The sequence below is a fragment of the Gavia stellata genome, chromosome 1 (genome assembly GCF_030936135.1).
Source record: "Gavia stellata isolate bGavSte3 chromosome 1, bGavSte3.hap2, whole genome shotgun sequence".
NCBI classification, from domain to species: Eukaryota; Metazoa; Chordata; class Aves; order Gaviiformes; family Gaviidae; genus Gavia; species Gavia stellata.
The window spans coordinates 91,390,986-91,417,622 of NC_082594.1; the positions used below are offsets into that span (position 1 = coordinate 91,390,986).

The 26,637-nt window shown below is 41.1% G+C and overlaps 1 protein-coding gene across 4 annotated transcripts in view; it reads right to left on the minus strand.

Moving 5' to 3' along the window:
* Positions 1–5,886: 5,886 nt before the first annotated feature.
* DMD (dystrophin) overlaps positions 5,887–26,637 on the minus strand; it is a 907,831-nt gene continuing 887,080 nt past the window's right edge. For all 4 annotated transcript variants that reach the window (XM_059827200.1, XM_059827195.1, XM_059827214.1 and 1 more), the window contains 2 exons: positions 22,839–22,931; positions 5,887–8,359 (listed from right to left, as the gene is read on the minus strand). In XM_059827200.1, coding sequence (XP_059683183.1) covers positions 8,262–8,359; positions 22,839–22,931 — 191 coding nt within the window. In that variant the 3' untranslated portion in view covers positions 5,887–8,261. The remainder of the gene's footprint in view (positions 8,360–22,838; positions 22,932–26,637) is intronic.

Consider the following 26,637-nt stretch of genomic DNA (forward strand, 5'->3'; position numbering starts at 1 on the left):
AAATGTCCCTGTATGCATGGAAATGGAAACCTTCCATTGGAGTTGGGGGGAATGGGTGGGAAGGTCACCCAAGCACAACAGCCAACAGTCTGGAAAAAATAATACCGAGTAGTGCACACCATAATGAAACAGCTGCCTTAGCAATAAGGGATGTGAGTTACTTCATGGCCATGATTTCTTTTCTCGTACAAAAAAAAATAATACCCTTTTACAGCGGGCAAAATCAAAGGTGTCTCTCGCAGTCCGCTGTTAAAGGGATTTCCTTTTAAACTACAGAATCATCACTTTTACTTTTTAATTTGAAGCCATATTTGAAGTGAAATGGAGATATCCTATTTTACCCTTTTCCCCTTAGTCTGCCTCGATATTATTATCGTTTGCAGCTCTGGTGCCCATAGCAACAGCCACTGCCATCCCCGCTTCTCCCGAGCGAGCGAGCGAGCGAGCAAGCACTGCTAACGCCTGCCATCTAGCCGGCTGGGCTTCTCACCATGGGCTTCGCCTGCCCGGGGAGCACAACTTCCCTAACGCCCTCAGTGCTGAGGGGTGGGCATAAGCAAGCAGCAAGATGAGGTGCGTTTAGTGCCTAATTTCCTACTCAACATACTTGAAGTTTGGCTGCTAGATCCACAGGAAGTCATTTAGGTGTTGGTGATCTGATTCTGTGGGCTATAGATATCAACAAGCACACTGGACAACGACTTTGAGTGTTTATCTCTTTAAAAACATTAAAAAACCCCAGGCCACTTTAGTGAATCGCCTTCACGGGAGATGAGCCGTACAGTTTGCAGCCCACTTTGGAAGCATAGTCCATTGGGCTGCCTTTGGCAGTCATGGTCCATGAAGGTTATGCAGCCTTGTTGGTCATATGGGCCAGTCTCCATCCTCAGCACAAATTACAGCAGCAAGCAAGCTGCCAACCCCTGCTTTTAAAAAAAACCACCCAAAACCCCCAAAGAAACAAAACAAGAAAAAAAAAGAGCCCTAAACAAAGAACCAGCATACCTTCCTAACAAGGATTTTAATCATCTTCTGCATCAGTGCATTAAAAGAAAGAAGCAAGTCTCTCACTGAAGGTCTCATTCACAAAAGAGAAACCTTTGATTAACTCAGGGTTAGAGACATCAAGAGAGCAAGAAAAGTCAGAAACTCCAGTCCAAGGAACATACATAAAGAGGAACACGGGACCCTAGACATAAACGGCGCCTACATGGCCATGTTCCTAAGCATATGGAGAGCAAACAGAGAGCCCAGTAAGAACGGAAGAGAGGGGCTGGAGGAGAAGAGCCTGCTCTTTAAGTAAAGCTATGTATTACTAGTGGCACAAGGGAAAACGTTAATGAAGCACGAAAAAATGAGGCTCAGTGAGGAAATGAGGCTCAGAGAGGCACGCTGAAGGAAAGACAACACAGAGCGTCAAGCAAATGCCTTGCCCTGGAAGGGAGCGCTCCCTGGATTGGGCTTGTGACCAGCTGTGGTTCGTGTTTTTTGATAAAGACACCGGCACAAGGCGAAAGGGGGTAATGAAGCTGTGACGTGCACAGCCCCGCGGTGTTGGTCGTGTGATGAGGAGCTTAGGCTGCCTTCCGGTGCATGCGATTTTGGCAGCAGCCTACGCAGGAGCAGGGCAGGAATGGGCCATCCCTGCCAGCAAGGGGTGGAAGCTGATGGGAGGTGAGGTTGGCGCTGGGGGCCAAGGGGAGGGCTGGGCCACCATCCCTCTCTGCTGCACTCAGGTCTGAAGCTTGGGGCCAGTGCGGGATGGGGATGGGGATGAGGATGGGTACAGGATGGGGACAGGCAGCTTGGGTGGGAGAGGGGAGTGCCTAATGTTGGAGCTGGTATGGCCAGGGCTGAGCAAGAAAGGGCTTCAATCGCCCAGCACTGCAGGGGAGGAGCTGCCAGGGACCGTGGGGAACGAGGCCAGGACATCAGAAGCAAAAATGGGTAACTGCAAAGTAGAAATCAACATATTTTTGTTGGGAGAGGAAGAGCATCCTAAGTATCAGGGAACTTTTAAGAAATCCTTATATCCTGAAAAAGGGGGAGAGTAGGACCCCTACGTACAGCACTCACAGCGTCTGATTAAAGCACGCGGGAGTTAACAGTACTGAGGCTTTGCAGCAAGAAAATAGGGAACCCTTGGGCTTGATGTGGGTGCCTGCAATTTTAAGACTTAAAGATGCAAGTGGTCTTTTCCCTTCATGTATTTTTTTGTCTCATAAGTTTGCTTAATGTAGAAAAGGAAGCCAGCAAAAACCAGGTAGCATAAAATACCTGCACAGCAAGTTATTGAAAGGCTTAGCAGCATTTGTCTGCCTGCAAGACCTTGCTGAAGGAAGGCTTTGAGCTTTCCAGTGAGGTTAAAAAAAAAGGAGGGGGGGGGGAGATGAAAGAAGCTAAGTTATAGGCTTGATGTCTTTGTTACCTTCTGCCAAGGGTGGAAGGCTGTGCCAGCTCTGCCAGGTGTTTCAGAGGAACAACAAAAGCAGATATTACATGGAGCCAATGTGCTTACGGCCACTTTCCTTAGGAATCAAAATTCCTGAAGAAACTTCAACAACCGCCGAATAAAATACTGCTTTGGTGCTGCAAAGCATGGGCTGTTATAATTTAGAATAAAGTTGAATTAACACACATTGTCAAGCTTTATCTATTTTGACACAACTGATTCTGGTTCTTTTTTTTAACTGAACATTTAACAGGCTCAGCACATCAAATGGCTTGTGTGTGCATGGGTGTGTGCATCTGGATGCATGGATGTGTACATACACACACACAAAAGAGAAAGACCAGGGTGTTTCATGCCTTTGTCTGTGTGTGTGCGTATTTGTGTATATTCATGTATCTAGCATTTATTCTAACATGCCTAATATTTTCTCAGGACCGTGAATTTCTAAGCTCGTATTTGTGGTTAGTAGGAAAAACCCCAGTAGTTTCATGTCTTATCACCTGCAGCTGGTTGCAGCCTTTATCTAAACATTCACTGTGGGATACAGCTGGGAATAACATTGGCAACTGCCATTAATCTTCTGTGCAAAAGAAGTATCTCCTACATCAGTGTTAGAATAAAACCATTTGTCTGGTGAATGAGGCACAACTAAAAATTACCCTGCTGCAGAAGTAAAAATCCTCTCATGATGATATTTTTTGATTATGTACTAGCCACCATAGATCATCACTAAGGGCATCTTCAAGTAGTGCAGACTTAACAGCAAGCCTTTAGAAACTGAACAGTTTTAATCTTATTTTGGGACATATTACCTGTTCTGAAATTGCCCTAACCTCATGTTATGTCGTAACACTGCCAGTGTATAAAGATACCCCCGTGTAAATCTCCCTGTGTACACAGCACTTGACTTCTGTTCCCATAAAATGCTTTGGTGTTTCACTGCGCCTCTCATGTCCCCTGAATGACCATTCAAGGCCTGACCTGGTGTGGTCCCTAGCCTCCCGAGGAGCCTTTGCCACTGCCGTGCTCCCCAGCTGGATCGCGCCACCTTGCAGGTCAGCTGCTCATCAGTTTGTTTTCTGCTTCCGAGTCTGAAGAAAAAGAGCTTTCATCTTGCTGAGGTGAGACCAACACTTTGGAGACGAGCAAGAAACTCGGTCCTCCCTTGCATGCAGCAGAGTGGTGAGCAGCGAGCTGTAGTGGCTGGAAGACGCTGAGATGCTGACAGCAGCTTCATGGCAGAAAGGCACGCAGAAGTTGAATGTCCGTGTGTGCTGGGGACCAAAGCATCTTTCTACGGCCTCACAGAGGTCTAGTTGACTGATTTAATTTAGCTTGCCTTTGTCTTAATAAAACAATGTGTTCTCGAAGACCGTCATCTTACTTAATATGGTTGTTAACAGTTTGAAAGACATTATGCCTGTAAAATTGCACTTCATGCTGTTGGTTTGGATCATCTTCAGATTCAAGTAGAGCACGTGTGAAGGAAACAAATATAGGAATGCCAAGTGAATGAACATAATTTTCTGATTTCCTATTATAGAAGTACATGAATAAAAATTTCTTTTTTTTTTTTTAATACTTACTGCAATTTTGGACATACCGATAGGTTGGGGTGAGGATGCTGTTATTCCCAGAGATGCTCGTGTAGAGAAAACCAACCTCGTCCATTCAGCTAGAAAGACAATAGAAGACTGGGTTTTTTTTCCCTGTATGTGTGTGTGTGTACACGTGTGTGAGAGAGAGAGGAAAATCTTACAAGTAGTGGATTGTTTATGTCAGCAAATAGGGAAAACTTGCTTGGACACAGCTAGTAAAAAGCATGTGCCAGCTATTAAATAAATGGTATACCCATTGTAATGCTTGGATAATAATAATAAATAGAAGTCTTTACGCCTGGTACACAGTTGCCAAGTTGACGAATATCAGCCTTGGGTTGGCAAGCAGCAAGGGTTTAGGCAACAGGCTGAAACAGCAACTCAGTGTATTTGTGAAGCCCCATAGTTCATTTCTATAGCTACAAGCTTTCCTTAACTCTCATCCCTCCCTTAACCACCAGTGCTATTTAACCAAGTTTTCGGCACTATGAGCTACTAAGTATGTGCTGTAATCATCTTCCTTAGCTGGTAAGCAGTATTATCAGCTTATAGGGATTCCTGTATGGAAGTGTTATGTCTTAGCTGGTCTCAGCAGCCCCAATTTTCTTGCACAGATTTATGGCACCTTCTAATGAGTTGATACGCTTGCTCTGAGATGAAAAAAATTCCCAGTGAAATCTTTGAGTGGAGCCTGAGTCAAGAAGGGGAAGATTTATTGGGTTTCAGCCTGACTGCACACGTGCACACGGGCAGCTGAAATGGGTCATAGCCAGTGAAATGCCCCCGGGGTCTGGGTGCGCTGCTAACCCCCTGGCATGGGACAGGGCACCAGGCTGCTGCTCCTACTGCTCCTGCGGCTCCTGTACTTTTGTGAGGAGAGATAAATCACATCCTCGCAGTGGTGTTAGTACTGCTGCCCACCCCCCGGCACAAAGCTGGTGGTTGTTTGTAATTGCAATAGGGAGAAAGCTATCCTCCCTCTTAATTGAATTAAATAGGAGTCGCCTTGTTACTGGTGGCTGCTGTGCTGACTGTGTAATCTTCAGAGGAGACTTCAGTACAGCAAGGCACACACTGATTCACGTATGTAGGAGTGAATCCAGAGTAACTCAAGTCTGGGAGATTAGATACGGGATGTGTATTTAGTTTCTTAAGTGAACAAAATGAGGAAATTCCCACTTCCCCCTCACTGTATTATCAAACTCACATAAAAACCATATGCTGGTTTTGCCTTTTTATTTTATTATTTTTCATTGTGTTATTTCTACCACCAAAAGGTAGCTCAAAGATAGCATCGTGACACAACCCAGTAGAGTCTGGGTATTAAAACCTAGGCATGTTTCTTAGATATGAGATGGGATGCACGTAATCAACCTCTCTGATGTGAACACAGGCTTTCCAGAGTCCAAAAGGAGAGGGGTTTGCTAGCATTACACCTGGTGACAAAGAGATGATCAAGTGTGGGATTGATCAGTGATCAATGTGATCTGAGGCTCCCTTCTGTGATGAGGCAGAAAGCATGGGGCTGGCAATCTCCGAAAAGCTTGGGGAGCGTAAGAATGGGAGATTCACAACTTCAGCAGGGAAGAAAAACCTAAAGCAGGGAGACCCACTTTTCTTCTTCCACCCAAATCCTGAGCGCTGCTGCCGGCACCCTGCCTGCTGCGGAGGCAGCCAAGGAACCGAGATGTTGTTAACGAAGGGGTTTGGCAATTGGCAATACGGGGTGCTGCGCGCGCACCTAAGGCGAGGATTGCTGGAGAGAAGATGCGCTGGGTGACTGCTGAACCTCAACAAAAAATGCTGCACCTTTTATAACATAATTGCGTGCTTTATTGATATACACAGTAAAGCAGTATATAATACAATAGTAAGGCATATATTTGGTGAAATTTGATATGTTGTGAAAAAATGCAGTAAAACAGAAGTTTATAAAAATAATCAGTAAATGTTACAGTGTTGGTGTTAAAACACAATATATTATGATATCCAAGTAATAAACCAGTACTGAGTAACAATGAAATAACATGCCATATGGTATTTATGTATTCAATTACAGTGATTATGTTTTACAGTTTAATACTTTGTCATTATAAGAAATATGAAATAATTCCCAAATTATGCTTAAAAAAGCAGTGATAAAGCTTTCAACTTTTTAAATATTTTTGACAGACTCACTCCAAAACTAAGATCTAGAAAGTAAAACAAACAAAACAAAACCCTGATGAAAACAACCGTGCAATCCATTTTTCCGCCATTTTTTTTCTGAAGAGAAGGTTTAACGTATAAGGGGAAAAAAACAGAAGAAACCCATCTCTTTCTCAGATCTCAGTTTAAACCTTCTGATAAAAAAGACCATGAGAAATACCAAGGGTTCCTCTTGTAATAAAGTGTTAAAAAAGCTTTTTATTAGGAAAGCAGAGGTTTGGGGGGATTGTACTTATTTTTTGAAATGATTATCAGTGTTGGTACTATTTAAACAATGAGACCTGGTCACACAATGGACACGTGGTGATGATGTAACATTATCTGTACGTAATTGTCAGGAACACCACAAAACCAAAGTGAGGTAGAAATAGCATGACTAGCCATGTTCAATGTTAACTAGCATTCAAAATAAAATCTTTCCAAAGTTTAATTACACTTCATACAAGAAGAGGTAACAGATTTTTTACTCTTGCAATATAAAGTTAGATGATGTGTTTCTACGTATTCTAAGGTAAAATTAAAAGCTGGTTAAGAAAATGAAGTGGTAAAGCTTTTGCTGACAGCACCTCATACCCAAACCTACCTCTCATGAGCTGCAGTCAAGCTGGCTAATCTGTTTCGCTATCAGTTCCTCTCTTCTACTTACTGTTAATTACATGGGATTACTTGTAGAGAGAAATGGGGAAGGAGAAAGGACCGGGGCCTTTGTTTTGGTGATAAATATCTCATGGAGCAGTGTGGCTACCTTCACCTGATCACCATACGCGTGCAATAACAGCAGTAACTCTTCTACAGCCTTTCCCAAAGGTTGCTTGCAGCTTTACAGCTCCTTGGGACCGGCTGCTGCAGCAGGCTGAGACACACATTGTGGAAAGCTCTGGTTTTATTTCCCAGAGGATCGAGGAGCTTCATGCTCATTAACAGCACTGGGAGCTGGACAAGCAAAGATGCTCTGTGAGTAACCTACTTGTGCTTCAGCTCAGAAGCTGATCCCACAGCAGGTCAGGAGGGAACTTCTCCCTTTCTTCTCTCCTCTGCAGCAAAGGTGACACGAGTGGTGGCAGCGGGTGGGGGAGAGCTGTACCCAACTCCTGCTGAAGCACTGGCTGCTGGCCGCGGCCAGCGGGATACCGGACACTGAGGTCCAAAGGTTTAATGCGGTAAGGCAATTTCTACGTTTCTTTACTAATAGCATTCAGGAATTCAGTCAGCAGAGGAAACGCTGGCGCACAGGATGGTCATTAAATTCTTTCCTTTCCTTCTTTCTTCTGGGGTTTTTCTTTTTTTTTTCATTAATTTTTTGCAGGCTCTGACATGTACTGTGCTCTTTCATTTAATTATTGCAAACTAGCTGTGTGATTCATGTAATTCTTAATTTTATTGGAAAGAGGTGAAATAACTACCTCCATTGGAAATTCAGGAGATTTTTTTTTCCCAAGCCAGCCCTAGTCAGACAAAACCAATGAGAAATGTAAGTTGGCCGTTTTGGTGTCGCTGCAGGAAATACTTTTTTTTTTGTTTTTGATAGGCAAGGAAAAGAACACAGAACATGAATCTCTCTGATGCAGTTACAGAGCTGAAATGATACTAAACAAATGCACTGCCTCAGCATTTTTTTTGTGATTTTTTTTTAAGGGGGTTTCTATAAACAATTATTTTTATAAAGCACACTTTAGTTTACAATCTTTCATTTTAACTGTTATAAATTTTTTTTAAACAACCCGAAATGCGTTCCATATAAAGAAATGGCAAGTTATTCAGCTATCAAGATTTTACATGTAGTTTTCTTATAATTTTTGTACAATTGCATAGACGTGTAAAACCTGCCATTGTTAACAAAACAGTAACAGACTTAGGAAACTACTGAAATCTACAGTATAGTACCACTACCCTTCACAAAAATATAGATTTGTTTTCTTGTAAACTCTTACAGTCTAATCCTCTTTGTAGTATGAATATTATAAAAACCATGCGGGACGCCTGAAGTTGTAAAACACATCTTGCTATTCTAACACCTTGTCGTCGGTCATCACTGTCACTAAGGTTTCCATTGCTCTTCCCAAGTCGTCAGCCATGTGGAAAAGGCTCCCTACATTGTGGCCTGAAAAAGAAAGTCAAAGAAGAGGAAATTAAACAAAGAAGACAAGCAGCAGATTGGTAGGATCCTTTTACAGAAAAGGCCGAGCACAGATCCATCACTCTCCATGTACCACTCGCCGCCATCCCCAGTGGAATACAGCGGAGAGTACTCTTTCCAAAAGTCTCCTGGATGAGTATAATACATCGTCGTTGCCAGAATGTCTGTGTTCCAAAAAACCCCCCCATAGTGATGAAGCTGCATCATTACAAATGTTCACCAAAAGCAACGATTAAATCCATTGGCATCACAGAAAAGTTTCCAACTGGTGCTGCAAGTGTTTGACCATTCAATGTTCTATCAAGGAGAAAAAAAGAAACAAACAGATCAGCAGTAATTAACTAAATCATTAAACCCAAGAGGTCCCAGCAGGATACCTGCACGGACAGCTAAAATGATGACTAAACTAAACGGCTGCAGTTTATTCAATCATTTTTAAAATATCCTTCGCTTTTCAGACAGCAGTCCAGCAGAAACAAAGATGCCACAATTATCAAGTAACTACTATACAGTGGTTCATTTGTGCGTTTCTCCTCACCCATAACCACTGTAAAGTCCTAAGATGGCATAATTACAAGATGTGGACCTCCTACACAGAAGTGATGAATAAATGCAGAGTACAATTCGGGAGATGAAATCTGTAACTTCTCACACTCATTTTAGCACTGCTGCAAATGGAAACGAAAGGTAGCAACACTGATCAGCAGTAAGAAATGGCTTCAACGCAATTAGAGACTAAGCAGACTTGAAGGTAGAGAGATTAAATTGCCAGAAGTTACCATTTTAGGCCCTTGGCATACCCTGCCTGGTCTCCAGCTGCTGTTCAGAAGAATGTGGGTCTCCTGCAAGTCCTGTGTCAGATCTGCAACCCTCTATGACTGTCTCTAATACCCTCTTACATCTCAAATGACAGAGACATCATGGTTTAAACAGTGGAATCCCATCTGGAGTCTCCCTCCTGAAAAAATATGGCTGAAGAGGGAATATGACAGAGATCTAGGCACCCTATAAGATGAGCATGCAAACGAGGACTAAGTGTTCAAGATTTCTTGCAAGGACAAGAAAGAATGAGCAGACAGAAGGTCTTAAAACAAGCAGAAGGAAATTATACTCCACACAGCACATAATTGTATTACTGAACTCATCGCCACAGGCTGATATTGAGGCCAAACACATAAATGAGTTAAAAAAGGAATTAGAAAATCATCACTGAAGATTTATTTAGATGCAAAGAAGTGCACGTGACCTCCAACTCAAGAAGACCCCAAGGTGCAGAGTGCCAGGAACTGAAAGTATGTAACAGGGGAAGTATTACTCAATAAAACTATATGTTGCTATGCCTTGAGGGGTTTGATTTACTCCCTGAGAGTACTTGTGATAGAATATTTGTCTGGAAAAACATGGGAGGTGCAATGCCATCTGCCCACAAATCTGCTTCCCAGGAATGCTTTGCATTAGCCCGGATGCTCAGTCCTCGCCATGGTCCTTGAGGAAGGAGCACTCAAATGAAGAAAGGACATGACCAGGGTATCCAGGATACATATTTCATGCAGTCCCTACCTGTGATGTGCCGGAGCCTGACTGTTACCATTGCCTGCCTACAGAGTGCGTGTCCCTCCTGACACAACTGTCTTCTCTAACAACAGGAATGAACCTTCCCTGTGGGGCAAATCAAACTCACTATCCTCTTCCAACTATTCAAATCTTATGGTAGTCATGCACTGTTGACATTTCTATAGTACATAGGAGCGGGGAATGATGTTAGTTAATATTCATCACCATTTATAGAATAGAAAAAAATGACCTGAGAAATATCCAGAGAAATTTGTTTCTTCTGGAGAACTACTACCACCTTTTACATTCAAATACTAGTTTTTTAAGGTTTTGTTGTTTTTTGCTTTTTTTTTTTAAATGTAGCATTCATTTCGTAAAACTATGCCATATCTAAATGATAAGTACTCAACAAGTTGCCTGTTTGATAGTGAGCTGTGCTGTGTGTGGCGCAGTTTGCCAGATATTGATACAAAGAAATACTTGGTTCTAATCTGGTGACATTTTGCTAATTGCACTAATGCACAGAGAAACAGATGCATCCGACAGCAATTTCATCCATAAATCATTAATGTATAGCCTCTTATTCATCCTAAGCAAAAACTTGTAATTTGCTCATCAGCATGTCAAGTAACAGCATATGAAAAACTCCTGCCAAGTTCTGGTCAAAAAATTCCTTACTTTACAATAAATGTATGCTACCACATTTATTTTAGACGTAAGGGATAATCTCTCTTACTGGCACTATGCAGGCTGAGATCAATCCAGCAAATTACACCATGGAAACTGAAAATTTGACGAAGTCATATGAAAGCAAGAATGTATTTTAGATGGGAGATGCTTACATAAACAGAAAGGTAACTGCCACTGGTTTGCTCTACTTACCCGAAACTCTGACATGTCAGGTACATCTGTAGCATGTGCTATCAGGGCTTTATTGGAATAACCCTGGTATAACCGGAGTGACCTGCAGCATCCCCACAAACATCCTGACCATGCAAACTAGTTTCAAGAAATATCTAGGCTTTAAATACTCTTTTTTTTCCTCACCTGCAGCAACCTACAGACACGAGACAGGGAGGTGGTGAGAGTAGTAACTGGGTAGCCAGGCATGAGAGGCACTGCTACCTGCGGGATCATGGCCTCTTGTTCAGATTTGTTGCGATCTGTTGTTTCTAGAAACAACAATGGGACTGCAGGGCTCTTCAGGGACTCCAATACCACTCATTCCCAACTCGGGAAGAGTGATCACCATTCCATGGACGTAGAGCAACCCAAACTGCTAAACCTCATCTTCAGGAAAAATCAGTATTTGTTAATACTATTTTGTTCAGTCAGATACAGAGCTGTAAAGGTAACAAAGGCAGGCTGGTTTTATAGAAAGAGTCGAGGTCTAGAAAGCATAACATCAATCAAAAATATAGAAAAAAAGTCTTTCAGAAGTATGCCACAGTAGGTACAAACTGCTAAATTGTTCAGGCAACTAAAACATGGGCCAAGAAGACTTTATGCATCCAGGGATCCCTAGGTATTCTTTTAATGCATAAAAATTACAGGAAAGTCTGCTAGTTGTTGTTTCTTTTCTCTGTTAATTGCTCCCATATTTTTGAAAGAGCCATGCTTTGAATCTGATCTCCCTCCACAAAAGCTGCAGAGAGGCATGCTGGGGTGATCACGGAGTTACGACTCCCTCTCCCCCACACTATCCATGCTACCTCTCTAGCAGAGGTCTTCATTTCCTCTGCAGAAAAAACAAACAATCGTGTGTCTCCTCCTGAGCCATCTGAGTTTACAGCTCAGAGCATGACCATAAACCACTGCTGACTGCAGTTTATGTTAATAGCTGGACTGTAAAGTGGGGGACCGCAGTCTCTGGGACAGTCACAGGATGGGAGGACAGGCCAGAAGAACGGGCAATATAGCTGTGCTCCAGCCACTCAACTGGCGAACACTCAGCTGGGCGTCATTGCACCACCCGCAGGTTTTTTGCCTCTCTTGCAGATGGGAGTACCGGCTAGGTCAATCAAGACTGCAAATAGTTGGGAACGACACATGCAGTTATTCCCTGGTACTGTATATGCAATGAATGCACCCTCTTCTATAATGCCTGTTACCTAAATGAGAGCTCAAATTTGCTGATTCTTTCTATATAGCTCTGCTTCTTCTGTTGAATACTGCTTACTTGCCCTCTCTAAGCCTGAAATGTAGGACATTGACATTTTTAATTAAGAAGCAGATGAGAAAAATACTGTCCTAAAAGCACTTAGAAAAATATAAATCATAGCTTTCCACATATTATTATTCAGATTCTAAAATAACGCCACCAAAGAAGGCATTAATCCCATTCTTTCTTTTTGTTGTAAACATTAAAGCTGAAAAAGTTTTCTCCATGCTTGAGGCACTGAAAGGTTGAAAGGTGCTACTGTATAAGAAAAAAACTAGCATGGACTTTGAAATGCAGCAATAAAGCTCAAAATGGACATGGACAGTATTAACTTACGACTTACAAAAAGGAGGGAATATTAACACAGGTGCATTTACTTTGAAAGCAGAAGACACCTATTTCTGCAGACACTAACTACATCACTTCTGGTCACATATAGAATGATGCGTTTCACATCTGCTAAATTTGCTTTAGAGGCTCTACTGGAATTAAGGCCCTTGGGTGAGGGTGCAGTAATTGAATACCAATCTTGTACTACAGCTTGTCAGAGAAATAAATGTGGAGCATTCAGACTCGGAAGAGTGGACAGAAAGTAAATTAGGAAACCCCAATACAATGCAGTGCCTTTTTTAGCAGCACAGATTTCTAACCCTTCCCTGACAAAAGAAAAATCCTTCCTGTTGGTGGCTTGGATTTTGATACCCTTACTTCTATCGAGTAATGCCACGAAATCCATGGAACTACACACAAAGACAATACCTAATGTGCGTAATAGGATCAAAACCTGGCTGGGTGGGTTTAAAACCACGTGATAAGCCTTTGCGCAAATGGATTCACACATAAAGCAAAAGCTGTTTTATATCTTAGGTCATACACTTCATAATCAGGCAAAGAATTGCGTCCTATATTCAGCTCTGCAAGTTACCAAGCCCCCTCTGGAACCGTCAGCGAGCACAAATACACCTGGAGGGTGGTGAGCGATTCATTGAAGAAGTCAACTTTTTTAGGGTTAAGCTGCTGGAATCAGGACATGCCTGGTTTTCTAATATTTTTTTTTTAATTTTTTATTAATTGTATCAAATACGCCCTTAGCAGCAGAAGTTTTTTCTGAATAATATGCATAAATACGAATGACGACAGTGGAAATCAACAACCTGTTTTGCTGAATTGAAGAACAATTCTCAGATCGTATGGGCTGACAGCATGTAGGGCTGAATATAAAATGATTTCCATAAAATTTCTGGACTGGTGCAGTCTTTTGATGACATCCTAAGCACCCCTTTTTGATCCATATGACAGGACCTGCCATTTGAGGACAGACCTAACCTGCACTGAGGATCTTACTCCTTGAAGTAGCTGAACCTGTGCCAGCTCCTACAGCCAATGCAGAGAACCACTGTATGACAAGGCACCGCATTAGAACAAAACCTGGCTTACCCAGGGTAGCCTGTCAGTGACTGGGGGTTCACAACAGCTCTGCCAAAAACCCCAACGCGGTGTGTTTCCATGAGCTCCCCCCGCTCCGCACCAGCAGAACTTTGCAAACCAGGTGACCCTTCAGTTCCTGTCTCATCCACACCGAACATCATCTGTGTGGGAAAGGTCATTTCACAGCTAGTTGCAATTGCACTCAGGCAGTCTCTGGATATGTTATCTTTAATAATAATTTTCGCTAGGAATTCATCTTTCAAACATTTTATCTGGTTGGCGAGTGAAGAGCAGCTTCACAGAGGAAAAATCAAGGTTCTCTGGAAATACTTTCAAAGGTGCTACGACAACACAGCGCAAAATGTTTTCCTCCATTAACAAGCAGCGACGGACAAATTCTAAAATCTATTTTGCATCAAATCAACCAAGTCCGAAGCGCACAGTGAAAACCATCGCCCATTCACATTGCGGAATACAACACTGTGGAGCTGGTGAATGTTAGTAGCGTTCTTCATTCTGCAATAGTATATCAGGAAATTGAAACACCTGAATCTCTTATACCTCTCAACTCTCACTGTTCTAAAGAAAAAGAAAAAAATACTTAATAACTGGAGATGATGGTTGGTATATTGGCACATATAAGTAAATACAATTGTGAGTATGTAAGCAGAACAGCAAGAGACGGGTCTCCCTGTTGTGCTTACATACAAGAGCAACAGAACTAAGTCAGTGACTGCAGCATATTTGCTGACCACATTTAACATACAAAGGCTTAATTTCAGTGTCTTATTTCCTCCTCCCCATTCCTGAGTTTCCACTTCTGGGAGGATGTAAGAAAATGCAGATCCCTGAGCTGACATTGTCTCCACTGAAAGTTGAGAGGTACGCTACAGTTAGAGCACACATGGGGAATGCACTCAGCAAAATCAAACAAAACCCAAAGCAAAATAAAACCACCCCCGCCCTTCACCAAACCCAAGCAAACCCGTGCTGCTGTCACACGCATGCTGGGCACAGAAAGCAAGCTGTGACAAACAGAAGCCATGGCAGTGAGCCTGCATCTCACTAACCTCTCTCACTGGCTTTCCAGGGGCATTTCTTCCTTTAGGGACAGAGAGAGGAAGTGGAAGAAATATCAGAAAAGAGAGGAAAAAACCACACGTCAATATTTATTTTACACTGTAAGAGACACTTCAATTTCCATTGAGGAATTTAATATAAAGGAACCGCATTTCTGCTTTAAACAAAGACTGCAAGTGCACTGAAATCCACTGATGATTCTGAGCTGATTTATTCAAGAACAGTTCTGTAATCTGCGGCTTGGTTTTAACCTAGCAAAAACACTTGAGAAAACTACTAAAACCACCTTATAGGCCTTTCAGTTGAGGATAAGGATGGCAGAGAAGATCTAAATTCACTTTCTGAGCATCCAAATTGCCTCAGTTTGAGAATTTGAGTACTTCTACTAATCAGTATTAGTGGTAAAATCATGGTTTCCCCAACATAAAATTAATTAATCCAGACGCTTTACATTTTATTATGGCCTACATACATATATACAGGTATACATTCATACATACACGTATGTGTACGCACACACGTATTTTACACCTAGGGCTGTACGCTGGAATATAACATGCTCTCATTCAAGATACACATATTCCAAAAGATGTTTCCAGCAAGCTGATCTACAAGCATGGTAAAACTGAGGGGGCAGAAGGAGAAAGGGAGAAAAAAAATTCAAGTAAAAGGGGAAAAAAGGGAAAGTATCTCATCACTTTCAAGTTGTACTCCCAAAACGGAGGAGTCATTAATAGGTTTAGCTGAAAAGATGTTCCTGACGAGCCTTCACGGAATCCATACTTTGATAGTACTGATTCTTCTTAAACACTTATGAGAGCATATTTGTTTTCAAAAAAAGAAAGCCAGGTGTCAATCAACAGCAGAAACACCCCCTCGCCCCCCTTCCCATTGCACAGCTGGTGACAATAAGACGCTCGCTGTCTCCAGAAGCAGCATCCCACTGTCATTGTCACATTACTGCCAGCACTGGTACTGCCAGACTTGCAGTCTTAGGCAAGAAAGTCACTGCGGTAGATGCTGTTCAAGAAAGAGGATGATCTTTGCCCCAGAGCTGTTATAAATGATGTAATTGTAAACGACGTATAGGACAACGGGGAGAGAGACAGATACATATGGAAGAACACACCGGTCAGCATTAACAGTAACCTAATTGCTGTCGAGTTTTTTTCTAGGTATGGCAGCCTGCAGGAGAAGGGAAGGAAGACAATAAAAAGCTTCGCAGGTATTTTACAAGGAGCAGAACAAGGGTCAGCAACAGAGCAAAACTGAGGTGGTAAAGGAAAGGGGGAGAGAACGGAAGAAGTGAAAGGCATCACCGACCACCACAGGTCAGAGCCACCGCTCAACTACAAACTCCAGGCACCAGAAACGGCCAGGACAACCTCTGGGCCTGGACAGCAAAGGTTACGATTTCCTCACAGGAAGTTTTAGTCCCTTCCTTCCCCTCTCCCTCTCCCCAATAACATACTTACTATTAGAAATGATAATAATAGGTTTGAAGTTATGCTCTGCATGTGGGTTTTTATTCTGCTCCTAAGGGGAGCCTCGACTCAGGTTATGTCTACACCACACATGCTGGTGGTGCACAGAGGTACCAGAGTGAACTTAATGGCCAGGAGAGGCAACGCTTCAGTTCTAAGGACTTCACCTTGCAGGCCTGCCTAACTCTCTCGGACTTACACGAGTGCTTACACAGCTCTGGCGCTTTTATCAGGAGCCATGAATTCCCTAAAAATGCCTCCCAGGAGGGAAGTTGAGAACCTCTCACCAATACAGATCATGTAACAGAAAATCCTTGAAAATGAAGGTATAAAATCCATTGGTCTTCTGAGGAAGAGCCCCAAGGTTTAGGTGAGTAGACGGTCTACCTAAGGCCTCCAGAAACTGCAGCATGGTACAGCTGGGTGTGCAAGAGTCCTGGGGCATGAATGAGATCTAGCAGAAGACAGTTCAGCTTGGGTCAAGAAGAGAGAAGGAACTGCCTATATGCAAAATACCGGATCCTTTTGGAGGTCTGAAGAAATGCCTACCTGTCTGCACAAGCATCTAAAATTGCAGCTACACAGTGTCTAATTTAAATATCTACAAGAGACAGACTGGATTCTGCTTGAAAATGAATGTAACTGGGATAGTTCTGTGCCATCCAAAACAGCTGGCGAGGAAAGTCTGTGGTGAGTAATCAGCCCTAGAATTCATTAAATGCAACAAAGAGTAGCACTACTACAGTAACAGCTGATTTCTTTTGGAGGAAGATTAAAAAGGGTTTAATGGATTTTACTTTATTTTCTTCTTTGCATATGAATGAATGCGTGTCTCTAAGTTTTCAGGCAAGGAGTATGGTTTGGCATAAATTGCAGAGGAAGAAGACTGTCGATATTGCCACAGTTCTGAAAATTTGTATTCTGTAAGGCATCAAAATACTGATACACAATCCATGGGTGCCTAATTATCTATTATTCCCGCTCAAATCAAGATTTCCTGCCCTTACAAAATAGAAGAGTCTTTCTTTCTTTGTCTTTTTTGGAAATCTACATGACATTGTATCACAGGCAAAGGTACACAGAGACTGAACAAATCAAACCTGAAAGCAGAGGCACTAATAAAAACTTCATGCATCTATGCAGATTCAGATCAAAGCAGGTAGCACAAAGCCATTTACTGCTCTGCCCCTCTCACTGAACTCAGAAGAGGGACAGGCTGCAGAGGGGAAGAGATCTGGATCTGCAAACAGCTTTTTTTCTTAAAAAAAAGTTCCTTAAAGTTTTGTTAAATTCATTAATGTATTCTCAGTTTACATCAGGACTGAGCATTACAAATCATGAAAGATCTAGTCCTCCCCATCACTATTCCAGCAGAAATCTGCAAAGAAGCTCATCCCCTTCACTACTGTTGTGCCACAGGGGAATGGTAACGGATCTCAGCCATCTGGGCTCACTGATGTAGGATGTAGGATCATAGCACAGAGAACAGGATATAGTCCAGAAGAGGCCAGGGTAGCTCAACTGGAAGAGTATTTCCAGAATACTCTACAGTATTCTAACTCCAGGGTACTTTTCCAATGATTCAGTAAAGTGCAATAAGAAAAGTCTGTGTTGCAAGACCTTTTGCTGTCAGAATAAGAGAAACTACATTAATTGCAGTTCTGAAAGTTGCTAGTTCCACTTAGGACATTAGTCCCATTCATGACAGAGCTTGGCTGATGCAAGAGTGAGAGGAGAGAATGTGTCTGGTGTGTTTTTATACGACTGAGATAAAAATAAACAAAACTTATAAAAGATGGTGCTATTCTTAATGACATTTATTTATTGCTGTGGGGTCTTGTAATTTTACTGCACAAGACAACATCTGTATTAAGCAATACTGTATTAAATAATAATGGTGAGTAGAGATCCCTCTCCAAATGTTTTCACGTGATGTCATGGCCTCTTAGCTCTTTTAAGCCACTTCTTGGTTCCCACTTCTTCATTATCCACCATCAAGGGCTCTGCATTCAAAGTCTGGGAAGCTCTCTCACCAACTTCAGTTAGCTCAAGAACTTTGGCCCCTAAATTCCCCTCTGAGCTTCATTCATAGAAAGCATTTGCCACAAAACCATAACTGCAAAACGCAGCCTGGTCCACCATGAGATCCAACTGAAGCAGTGCAACTTGTTTGTCCTCAGTGCTGCAGGAGAGATGAATTTGGCTTTAAAAATACTTGCCTGCCAATCTTACTTTCTAACTGTGAACCAATTCCCTGGAGATTTAGTAGCTTGGGCTAGCATGAAAATGTTTTCCTCTGTGGCCCATTATCAAGCAGGGTCAAATAAACGACTGAGGTGGTATTTAATGGTAGATTTCCACTAAATGTCAGACCTCTGGCTTTGACATCTGTTTTGAGTTAGCACAGCAGCTGTTCGAAGCAGCTGCAGCAGTTGTGAATTTGCTGGGAGCAGCAAAGTAAGAGAGGAATGGATGTGAAACCTTGTAGATTAAAAGGAAAGAAAAATTCCTTAAGGACAGCAGTCATCAGGTATTCAGCAGAAATTCCCTCTGCCGAAATGAAATAGCTTTCAGCACCAACAGTCAGCTGTGCAAGGAGCATGGAGGTCCTCTGCTCCTTAGGAAATGCCAAGATCTGCCAAAAGGTTAAACTGAAGAAACTAAAAACCCTATGAAAGGTATATAGTAACACAAGTTATTGCATCTGAGATCTGCTTATGAAGGTTTATGACATGATTTGTTTAACATTTAACACACGCTTCTCTAAAATACATTCAAAATAATGCTATGAAGCCTTGGACACCCTTTTAAAAAAAAACTCCATGCAGCAAAAGCTTGGAAAATATCATAATCAAAACGAACCTATCTCCAGGTGAGTGACAATTAATTACTACTACAATTTACTGCTTTGTTTCGGAAGTCCAAAATAAGAGCTACTACTTGCTTTAGAAAACTTTTTCCTAACCTGAGCAAATCTTACTTTTCAGATGTTTTTGATGATACTTAGACTAAATATTTTGTTTTTAATTTATGTCCTGTGATGTTCAACTATACATCTGTGCACCCAAGCACAGAAATTCAGTCCTTTCTCTCTTCACTGTTTATTCACCTCTGAACTTTTCTCATGAACCAAAGCCTTCAGAGTCCAGTTCGCTCTTGTCATACTGTTCTGCACTCCTCCAAGTTGTCGTTATCCTAATGGCAATAGGATACCCAGAATTATGTCCCTGAATCAAAAGGCATATCACTCCCTATGCTGTGACATGCTGGAGCTGGACATTTAGCTTGAAATTTCACATGCATATTTTTACAGGCCACAAAGGAAACCCACATTTAATGTCCTGCCAGTAACTTCCCAGGCCTTTTAATACACCCCTAGACTTCCTCAATTGATTCCATGTAAAAATTTCAGGTTATTTGTATGGATGTTTGTCCCTCTGGATTTCATTTTGTTATTCTCACTTTCAATCTAGGTATGTTTTGATGAGTGCCCTGTGTCCTCTGCAGCTCTTCTGGAATTGCATGGTCTATGAACGTCATAGCAGACTTCTCCTTCTACAGCATTAATATAGAAATAAACAAAGCTACTTCTAGTATTAGTCAATCTTGGGCATTTAATCCATCTTCCTTCTAGTTTTAATTCCTAAAGATAGTATGCATCACATGTGGTGCCACTTTACCCAAGTAGTTTGAATTCACCTTTCAAATAGTATTTCATAAGCTCCTGTAGCACAACATGCTTCTGAATGCCAGACTGGGATGATCAAGTTTCTTGCATCTGACAATTTTTTAATTCTACTTCATAAGAATTAATCTAAGAAAATGTATTCTTTATAGGTCTGTGCTCATCTCTCGTTTGGCCTTATTGTTCTTTTTCCTGAATACCTACAAATAGCTTGAGATTCAATGGAACCTGTAATGCAAAGAAATAAAATTACTTGCACCATTTCTGAATCCTTACACTATGCTCTCTTCTCAAGCTGCTCTGCCAAACTGCTTTCACTCATTTGCAATTACTTTGATCTTCTTTTATAGATTGGAAACCTGAGACACAGATTTGCACCTCTCAACAGCAAAAAGGCCCCTGATGCAGTGGTTTGTTGAGACCAGTCAACCCTGCTTCCTTTTCTCCTTCCCGCAGTCTTGTAAATCATAAGTCATATCCCTGACACCCATGGAATCTGATTGACCACAGCATCCTTCATCTCACAGTGAAGGTCTACATGAGGCTGCGGCAAATTAGCTGTGGATGTAAGCTTTGTTTATGCGGGTATCGGTTGAATATCATTTAATCGTTAAAATGGGAGTAGAAGAAAACTCCAATAACTGAAGTTTGCATGAGATCTCAGCAAAATTGACAATGTCAGTAGCCTTCTATATCAACCAGTGAATGGAAATCCATTTGCACTGGCTGTAGGACAAACTATTTCTCACAGAGAGCCTGACCCATTTCTATTCCTCAACCAAAAGCAATTATACAAACCTGGCATTTGTGCAAATACATCAAAAGATACATGAAAAACAGAGTAACCTAATCAAGGTCCTAATCTCTCTAGCCAAAACCTGGTACAATTCTCCAAAAAGTGAATGACTTTTTCTCCCAGCTGGACTAATCTTTTTGTGTAGTCAAAGAGAGAGGAAGAGGCAGATTCTGGCTTAGCCTGACAGTGCCTTGGTCAGGCCCAGAAGAAAAGTCCTGTGGGAAAAGTCCTTGGCTCTGCCTGACAGCCTGTGCCGGCTCCTGGCTGCTGCACCAGGAGCTCCTCTCAGGGCTTGGCTGAGGAAGGCAGAAGAAGACACATGTCAAACAAAGACTGTGCCTCCTCCTCGCGCGCAGCCCTCCACGTAGCTAGAGAGTATTTTTGTCCTCTACGACTGCTAGTCAGGCAGGAAAGTATATAAGCCGCAATCTCTTTTAGGGATGCTTGTGATCACATGCTACACTTTTAACATAGTTATTGAATGGATAAACAAAAGAAGGGAATACATTCTTTCTCTGTATTTAAATGATCACGTTTTGCATCACCAAAATGAAAATGTGAAGTTATAGCTTAACTTACGGAATTAAAATATTAACTGATATTACCAATTTCAAATAATTTTTCTTTTCTCCACTAAGCTTTATATTCTGTCAGTTTGAGTCATGAAGCTTTGTACTTGTAACTAATAAAATTAAAAACCTTTTCTATTCTCAGTCAGTAGGGAGTGATATCTAACAGACTGATCTCTACCTATTTATACACAGGAAATGAACCACTGTATTTGAAATATCTCATTAATTCTTGTTTTGTAAATTGGTCCTATTTTACTGAAGACTAAGCTTGTTTTTAAAAAGAAACACTGTTTGTCAGTGTCATCAGCTATGATTACAAATTAGATACCACATTTGGTGAATATTTTAACACATGGGGTATCTACATCTAGACACATACGATTATGCAAGGTCTCCTAAATACAACATATTTACACAAATGACAGTCACTGATAAGAAAGCACTGTCTGTTGCAACCTTGTGTACACAGCAACTTTAAAGATAAGTCCATTTTTATCTACATACCCATATTTGAAAGATTTTTCATCTGTTGTCTCTGATAATTAATATCTAGGCAAAATGAGGGCTGGACATACGACTTCTTCATATAATGTTGAGATGGAGGTGAATGTAGTTAACAATATATTGTATTAGATTTTCTTCAATAATATCTTTCTATATGATTCCATCTTTTGATCTATAGCATGAGATCTTATGCAGATTATACAGCCTTCTCCTTTTCTACTGCTCACAGATGATGCCTGGTGAGAGCTGAGCTTGCTTTGAAATCAAATGATGGGGAAAACTTGACTTCACTGAAAGTCCAGCATGATGGTTAACGCATTTATCTACTAAAGAAGAACCTCTGGCCGATGTGTGAAACCTGTGCAAGGGGCCCTGCGGTAAGTCTATGCCCCTACTGAAATCCTCTTAACAGGCTGTCAATAGAAGCCGGGACTTTCTTTTGCCAAGCATTTTATGTCTGAGCCTTCTTTCAGAGCAACAGGTAATATCCCAAACTTCCCACTTGCTGCTAGGAATCTAACCCATTTTTCTTGGCAGCAGAGTATTTTCTCTGGGCTCAGAAAAGACCTTCTTAAATGAAAAAAGGTTGAATAAATAAATCCCAATAATGCAAATGCTTATCTTTATCAAACAACAGGAATGAGCAAAACGGAAACACTGAAAGAAAGGCTGTGGCTGTACGCACAAAGAAGCAGCCCACTTGTTTTTCCTCCATCACTCTGGACCCAAGTGCTGCAAGGTCGAGAACTTTGACTCACAATTTTAATATTATTTCGAACCAGATTCTTCCTGAAGAAATGTAAGAACAGAAAAAAATGTGCTAAGACGAGTATTAAAAATAGATCAGCAAGGGGACTGACTGAAAAGGAGAGAAGCTGTGAGAAAAGGAACATGGCAAAAGGGAAGAGAAGAACAACGTGCTCAGGAAAAAAGAGTCTCAGACAGACACTATTTCATCCAACTATCTAGCAAGGGCTACCTGTGGAGGTAGCTTAAGGTAAAGGAGAAGCAGGCTGCTTTTCCACTCTAAAGAAGACAGGTTTCTCTACAGCTATTGTTAAAACGAAAACAAAGCGCAGCAAAAAACCTGAAACCAAAACACAACCCCCTGGAAACATCAAGGAACAGAAAGCACTTTTATCTTCTTCCCTCTCATTTGCTGCGGGCAGCAGCGCTCACCTCTGGAGCTGGGGAAGGAGTTGTTCAGTTGCTCCATCACTTCCTCCAAACCTGTGCTTGTGTCCTGGGGAGGGCTGAGCAGCTCATCCTCGCCTGGAAAGCAAATCCACACCACTGCATGAGAGCCACTATAAAACCATTTGCTAACAGCTTGCTATTGCATATGTCCTTTACGAAGCTAAGGCTGTTCACTTAAACACATTTTCTGCTTAGTATACAATCAAAATTTTAAAGGTGAATTTTGTTGACTATTATGTTTCTCTTTCCTTTTAAAGACTCTAAATGAAATTAAACAATGAATTTTAAACAGTTAATACTGACTTCAATTTGTAAAAAGGGATTACAGAAATAATCTACTCTGGTAAAAGAAGTGGGGCAGAATGTCTGCTAGGAACATTTAGTTCCATAAACGACACTCGTCGTTTCAGCTTCTCTTATTCTATTAATGGAAGAAGAAATTGCTCTTGTGAGTGCTGCTATTGAGCAGCTTTCTAATAGTACTGAATTCATGTTAGCACTGCTTTGGCTAGCTGCGTAAATCAGTAGAAATCCAGATTCTCATCTGCATCAGTATTAATATTTCTGACAGTTTAATTGCATCAGATTGGTGCTCCAAGAACATTCAATTGTACTGTAAAAGGGTTTAGCAGCAGTTTAATAAAGCGAAATACATTTCTCCCACTGAATAATTTCTATAACCTGATTATAGGGCAGCAGCTTAATGGGAAATTCAATACATTTTATTTTTACTAGGGTTTTTTTTTGGTCATGGTTTCAGATAACTAAAATCCATATGTTGATTTTACTGCAGACCCCAGCCTCCAATACAAATAAAGCATCTAAAAAAAGAATACACCTAAAGGATATACTTTGAGATTCTCCTTTTTTACTAGATTTCTTTTATCCTTATTAAAACACAAAAGCATTTTTGCCTCCTGTAATACCCATTTGCCTCCTGTAATACCCATTTTGAAAATGACTTAATGACACTTTATTCTAACATGTCTTGCCCTACTCAACTTGAGTAATGAACTGCCTGATTTTCTGTTGGCTTCTACATTCTTTAAACATTGATGTGCTCCATGCTGGTGGAAAGCCTACTCAAAGAGACGCTAAGGGAACACCTCAGGACTGCATCTATTTCTTATTATTAGGCTTAATGTCGGCCTCACCTTAGGGCCAGGAGTTTCACAAGAGTTATTATTGACCAAGAGTAATTTTTCCCACTCCAGTACCAGAAGTGGGGTAAAGCATCTGCAAGAAGCACTTAATTCATGTAAGTGATGGTCTTCCTACCAGCTTCTTTTATTCCATTAACGGTCTAAAAATAGCTGCTGAGACTGGTTGCAGTTTGTTCAGCTTTCAACTGGTGCTGGGTTCACACAAATCAACTCACACCATGAGCTACTTTTGCATCAAGTGTTGCACCGACAAAGGTCCCTTAGCAGAAGTAACGTCCTTCCAGCCTCTGTTGGATCTCAAGGTGAAAAGTCAGAGCGAGATCTTGTTGCTTCTACCCAGGCCAAGGACCTTATCAGCATGCCTGCAGAAAACCACCTGGCCCTAAAGCTCAAAAGAAGGCGGCAGTGGTTCTGCTGTCCTGGCCAAAAAAGAACTGAGGGCAGGTACTGATGTCCAAATGTCCTGGTAAGTGCTGATACAAACTGAACTGTACTGACCCTCAAGACTGCTGCATCTTTTATTTAAAATGCATGATTTTTGGTTTTTTCTCATTTGGATGATTTTTCTGAGCATTTCCTTCTAAGTGAAAAAATAAGACATCAGCCAAGCAACCCAACAGAAGTAAAGACACCTTCAGACCTCAATTACCTCTCTTTACCCAAAACAGTCTTCCCCATTCGTGTTTCTACAAAAGCCTTGGAGGGCTGGGTGGGTCTCAGATACTCTGGTGGTACCTGAACGAATTAAAGTTCAGCAACCACCTCTTGGCTCACGTGCCTCAGAGAACCTCCTCTGCTGCTACATTACTGGGGGAGAAAGGCCAAAGATCAGGACTTTCCTGTTAGCACTCTATGAGAAGAAAAACAGAACGTTTCCACTTGCCCAGGTGTATTCCAGGTTATCAAGGGAAAGCTCTTCTATTTGTAAATTAGGATCTGAGTGGGTTGCTGCTTTTATCAAACAGCTGGACAACACTGCTGGTGGAAAACCTTTTACAGTAATCTTTCCTTGAGAAAGCAGAGAGACAAAGAAGTGCAGTGGGTCTACATTCAAATTAAAAAAACTAAGGTCTCCTTTCAAAAAGAATATATAAAAGCCACGACTACCTTACCTCATTGCCTGAGAGACCTAGATATCCTCAGTATTTTCTCAAAAATGATGACTCCCTCATTACTGGGTGCATGCCTGCTGCATGGGAACATTATTTACAACGCCCCTCTGGTTCCCTTCACAATTCAAGAATATTTTAAGTTGTGCTTCAGAAAACTCTTAGACTAGCAAGCAAAGCTTTCTGGTGTGAAAGGAGACTCGACAAACTGAATTAGTTGCGGTTTGTTAGCTCAGTTAGTAATTCTTTCTATAAGCTCTGCTCCATGCCAACAGCGTTGCTTTGCTGAGTCTCAACATGATCATACTGATACTGATTGAACATCTCACTGTCCTTCCACATATTGGCTCAATCAAACAAACAAACAACCCCCATTCTTGTCTAAATATTTGCTTTAAATAATTTTTAGCAGTTAATATGATTATATACATGTTAATTAATTGATTTCAGTCTCACAAGTTCAATGGGAATAATTTTATATTGAGTCAAATGAAAAGAAGTACATTATTGTATTTTGTCCTACTAAATGATAAAATATGAAACTACAAAACTTTTAATAAAATGGCTGGGAACCACTGTCTTCCTATCTTTTCTTGTGTATTTTAATTAACATATTTTATGTGATGAAATTCATGACATTTCTTCAGAAAGCTATGCAAATTACTCCATCAACACATTTTGTCTACTCTGTTGCAAAATATTTACTCACTAGTAATACCATTAAAGAAAGATCCAAATGAAATTGCTGTTACCTGTGACTGTACTCTCACCCCCAGGATTTAACTGAAGCATTCCTAAAGGTACAATTTATTTCACATTTTTTGTTGTAGGGCGTACAGAACCCATCTTGTTTAATAACGGCACAGGCTGACGTTATTATTATATTGCCTACACTCAGGATGGAAGAAAAAACCCCTGAACAAGCTGTATCTCCCACCATGATGGCACTTCAGACACAGCAGAACGTCCCCTCCCATTCAGTTTCTCACTGTCATTGACTCTTTCACTAACCGCAGTGAAGAGAGAAGCTCTGACTTAAGCCTCTCACTCTCCCTTAAAGCCTCTCTCTAATATACACTAAATAAATTTACGTCTATGAAGCTGAATATTATCACCAGACTTCTACTATTATCTTGTTGAAGTAATTTAAGTACATTTGCTTAAAGATGCTGTAACAGTTGATTGCTTTTTTACTAGCAGAAAATCCTTACTACTTGGTAATAAATACTTATTAATTATATAGCAGATAGGAAATTAGGAAAATGCTACAGAGCAATTACTAAAAGCACCAAAATAATAATTCCAGCCTCTAGCTACAGAATATTAACCTTACTCTGCAACTCATATGATGTTCATTATCACATCTGATGTGATATTTAGAAAAGACACTAGATGAGCACTGCTTATGAGTAACAGCTCAATCCTACTGATTGAGCCATGACATATTAAAAACAAGATCACATCCGTTAACATGGGGATGATTAATTATACATTTAATCTCTTAGCCTT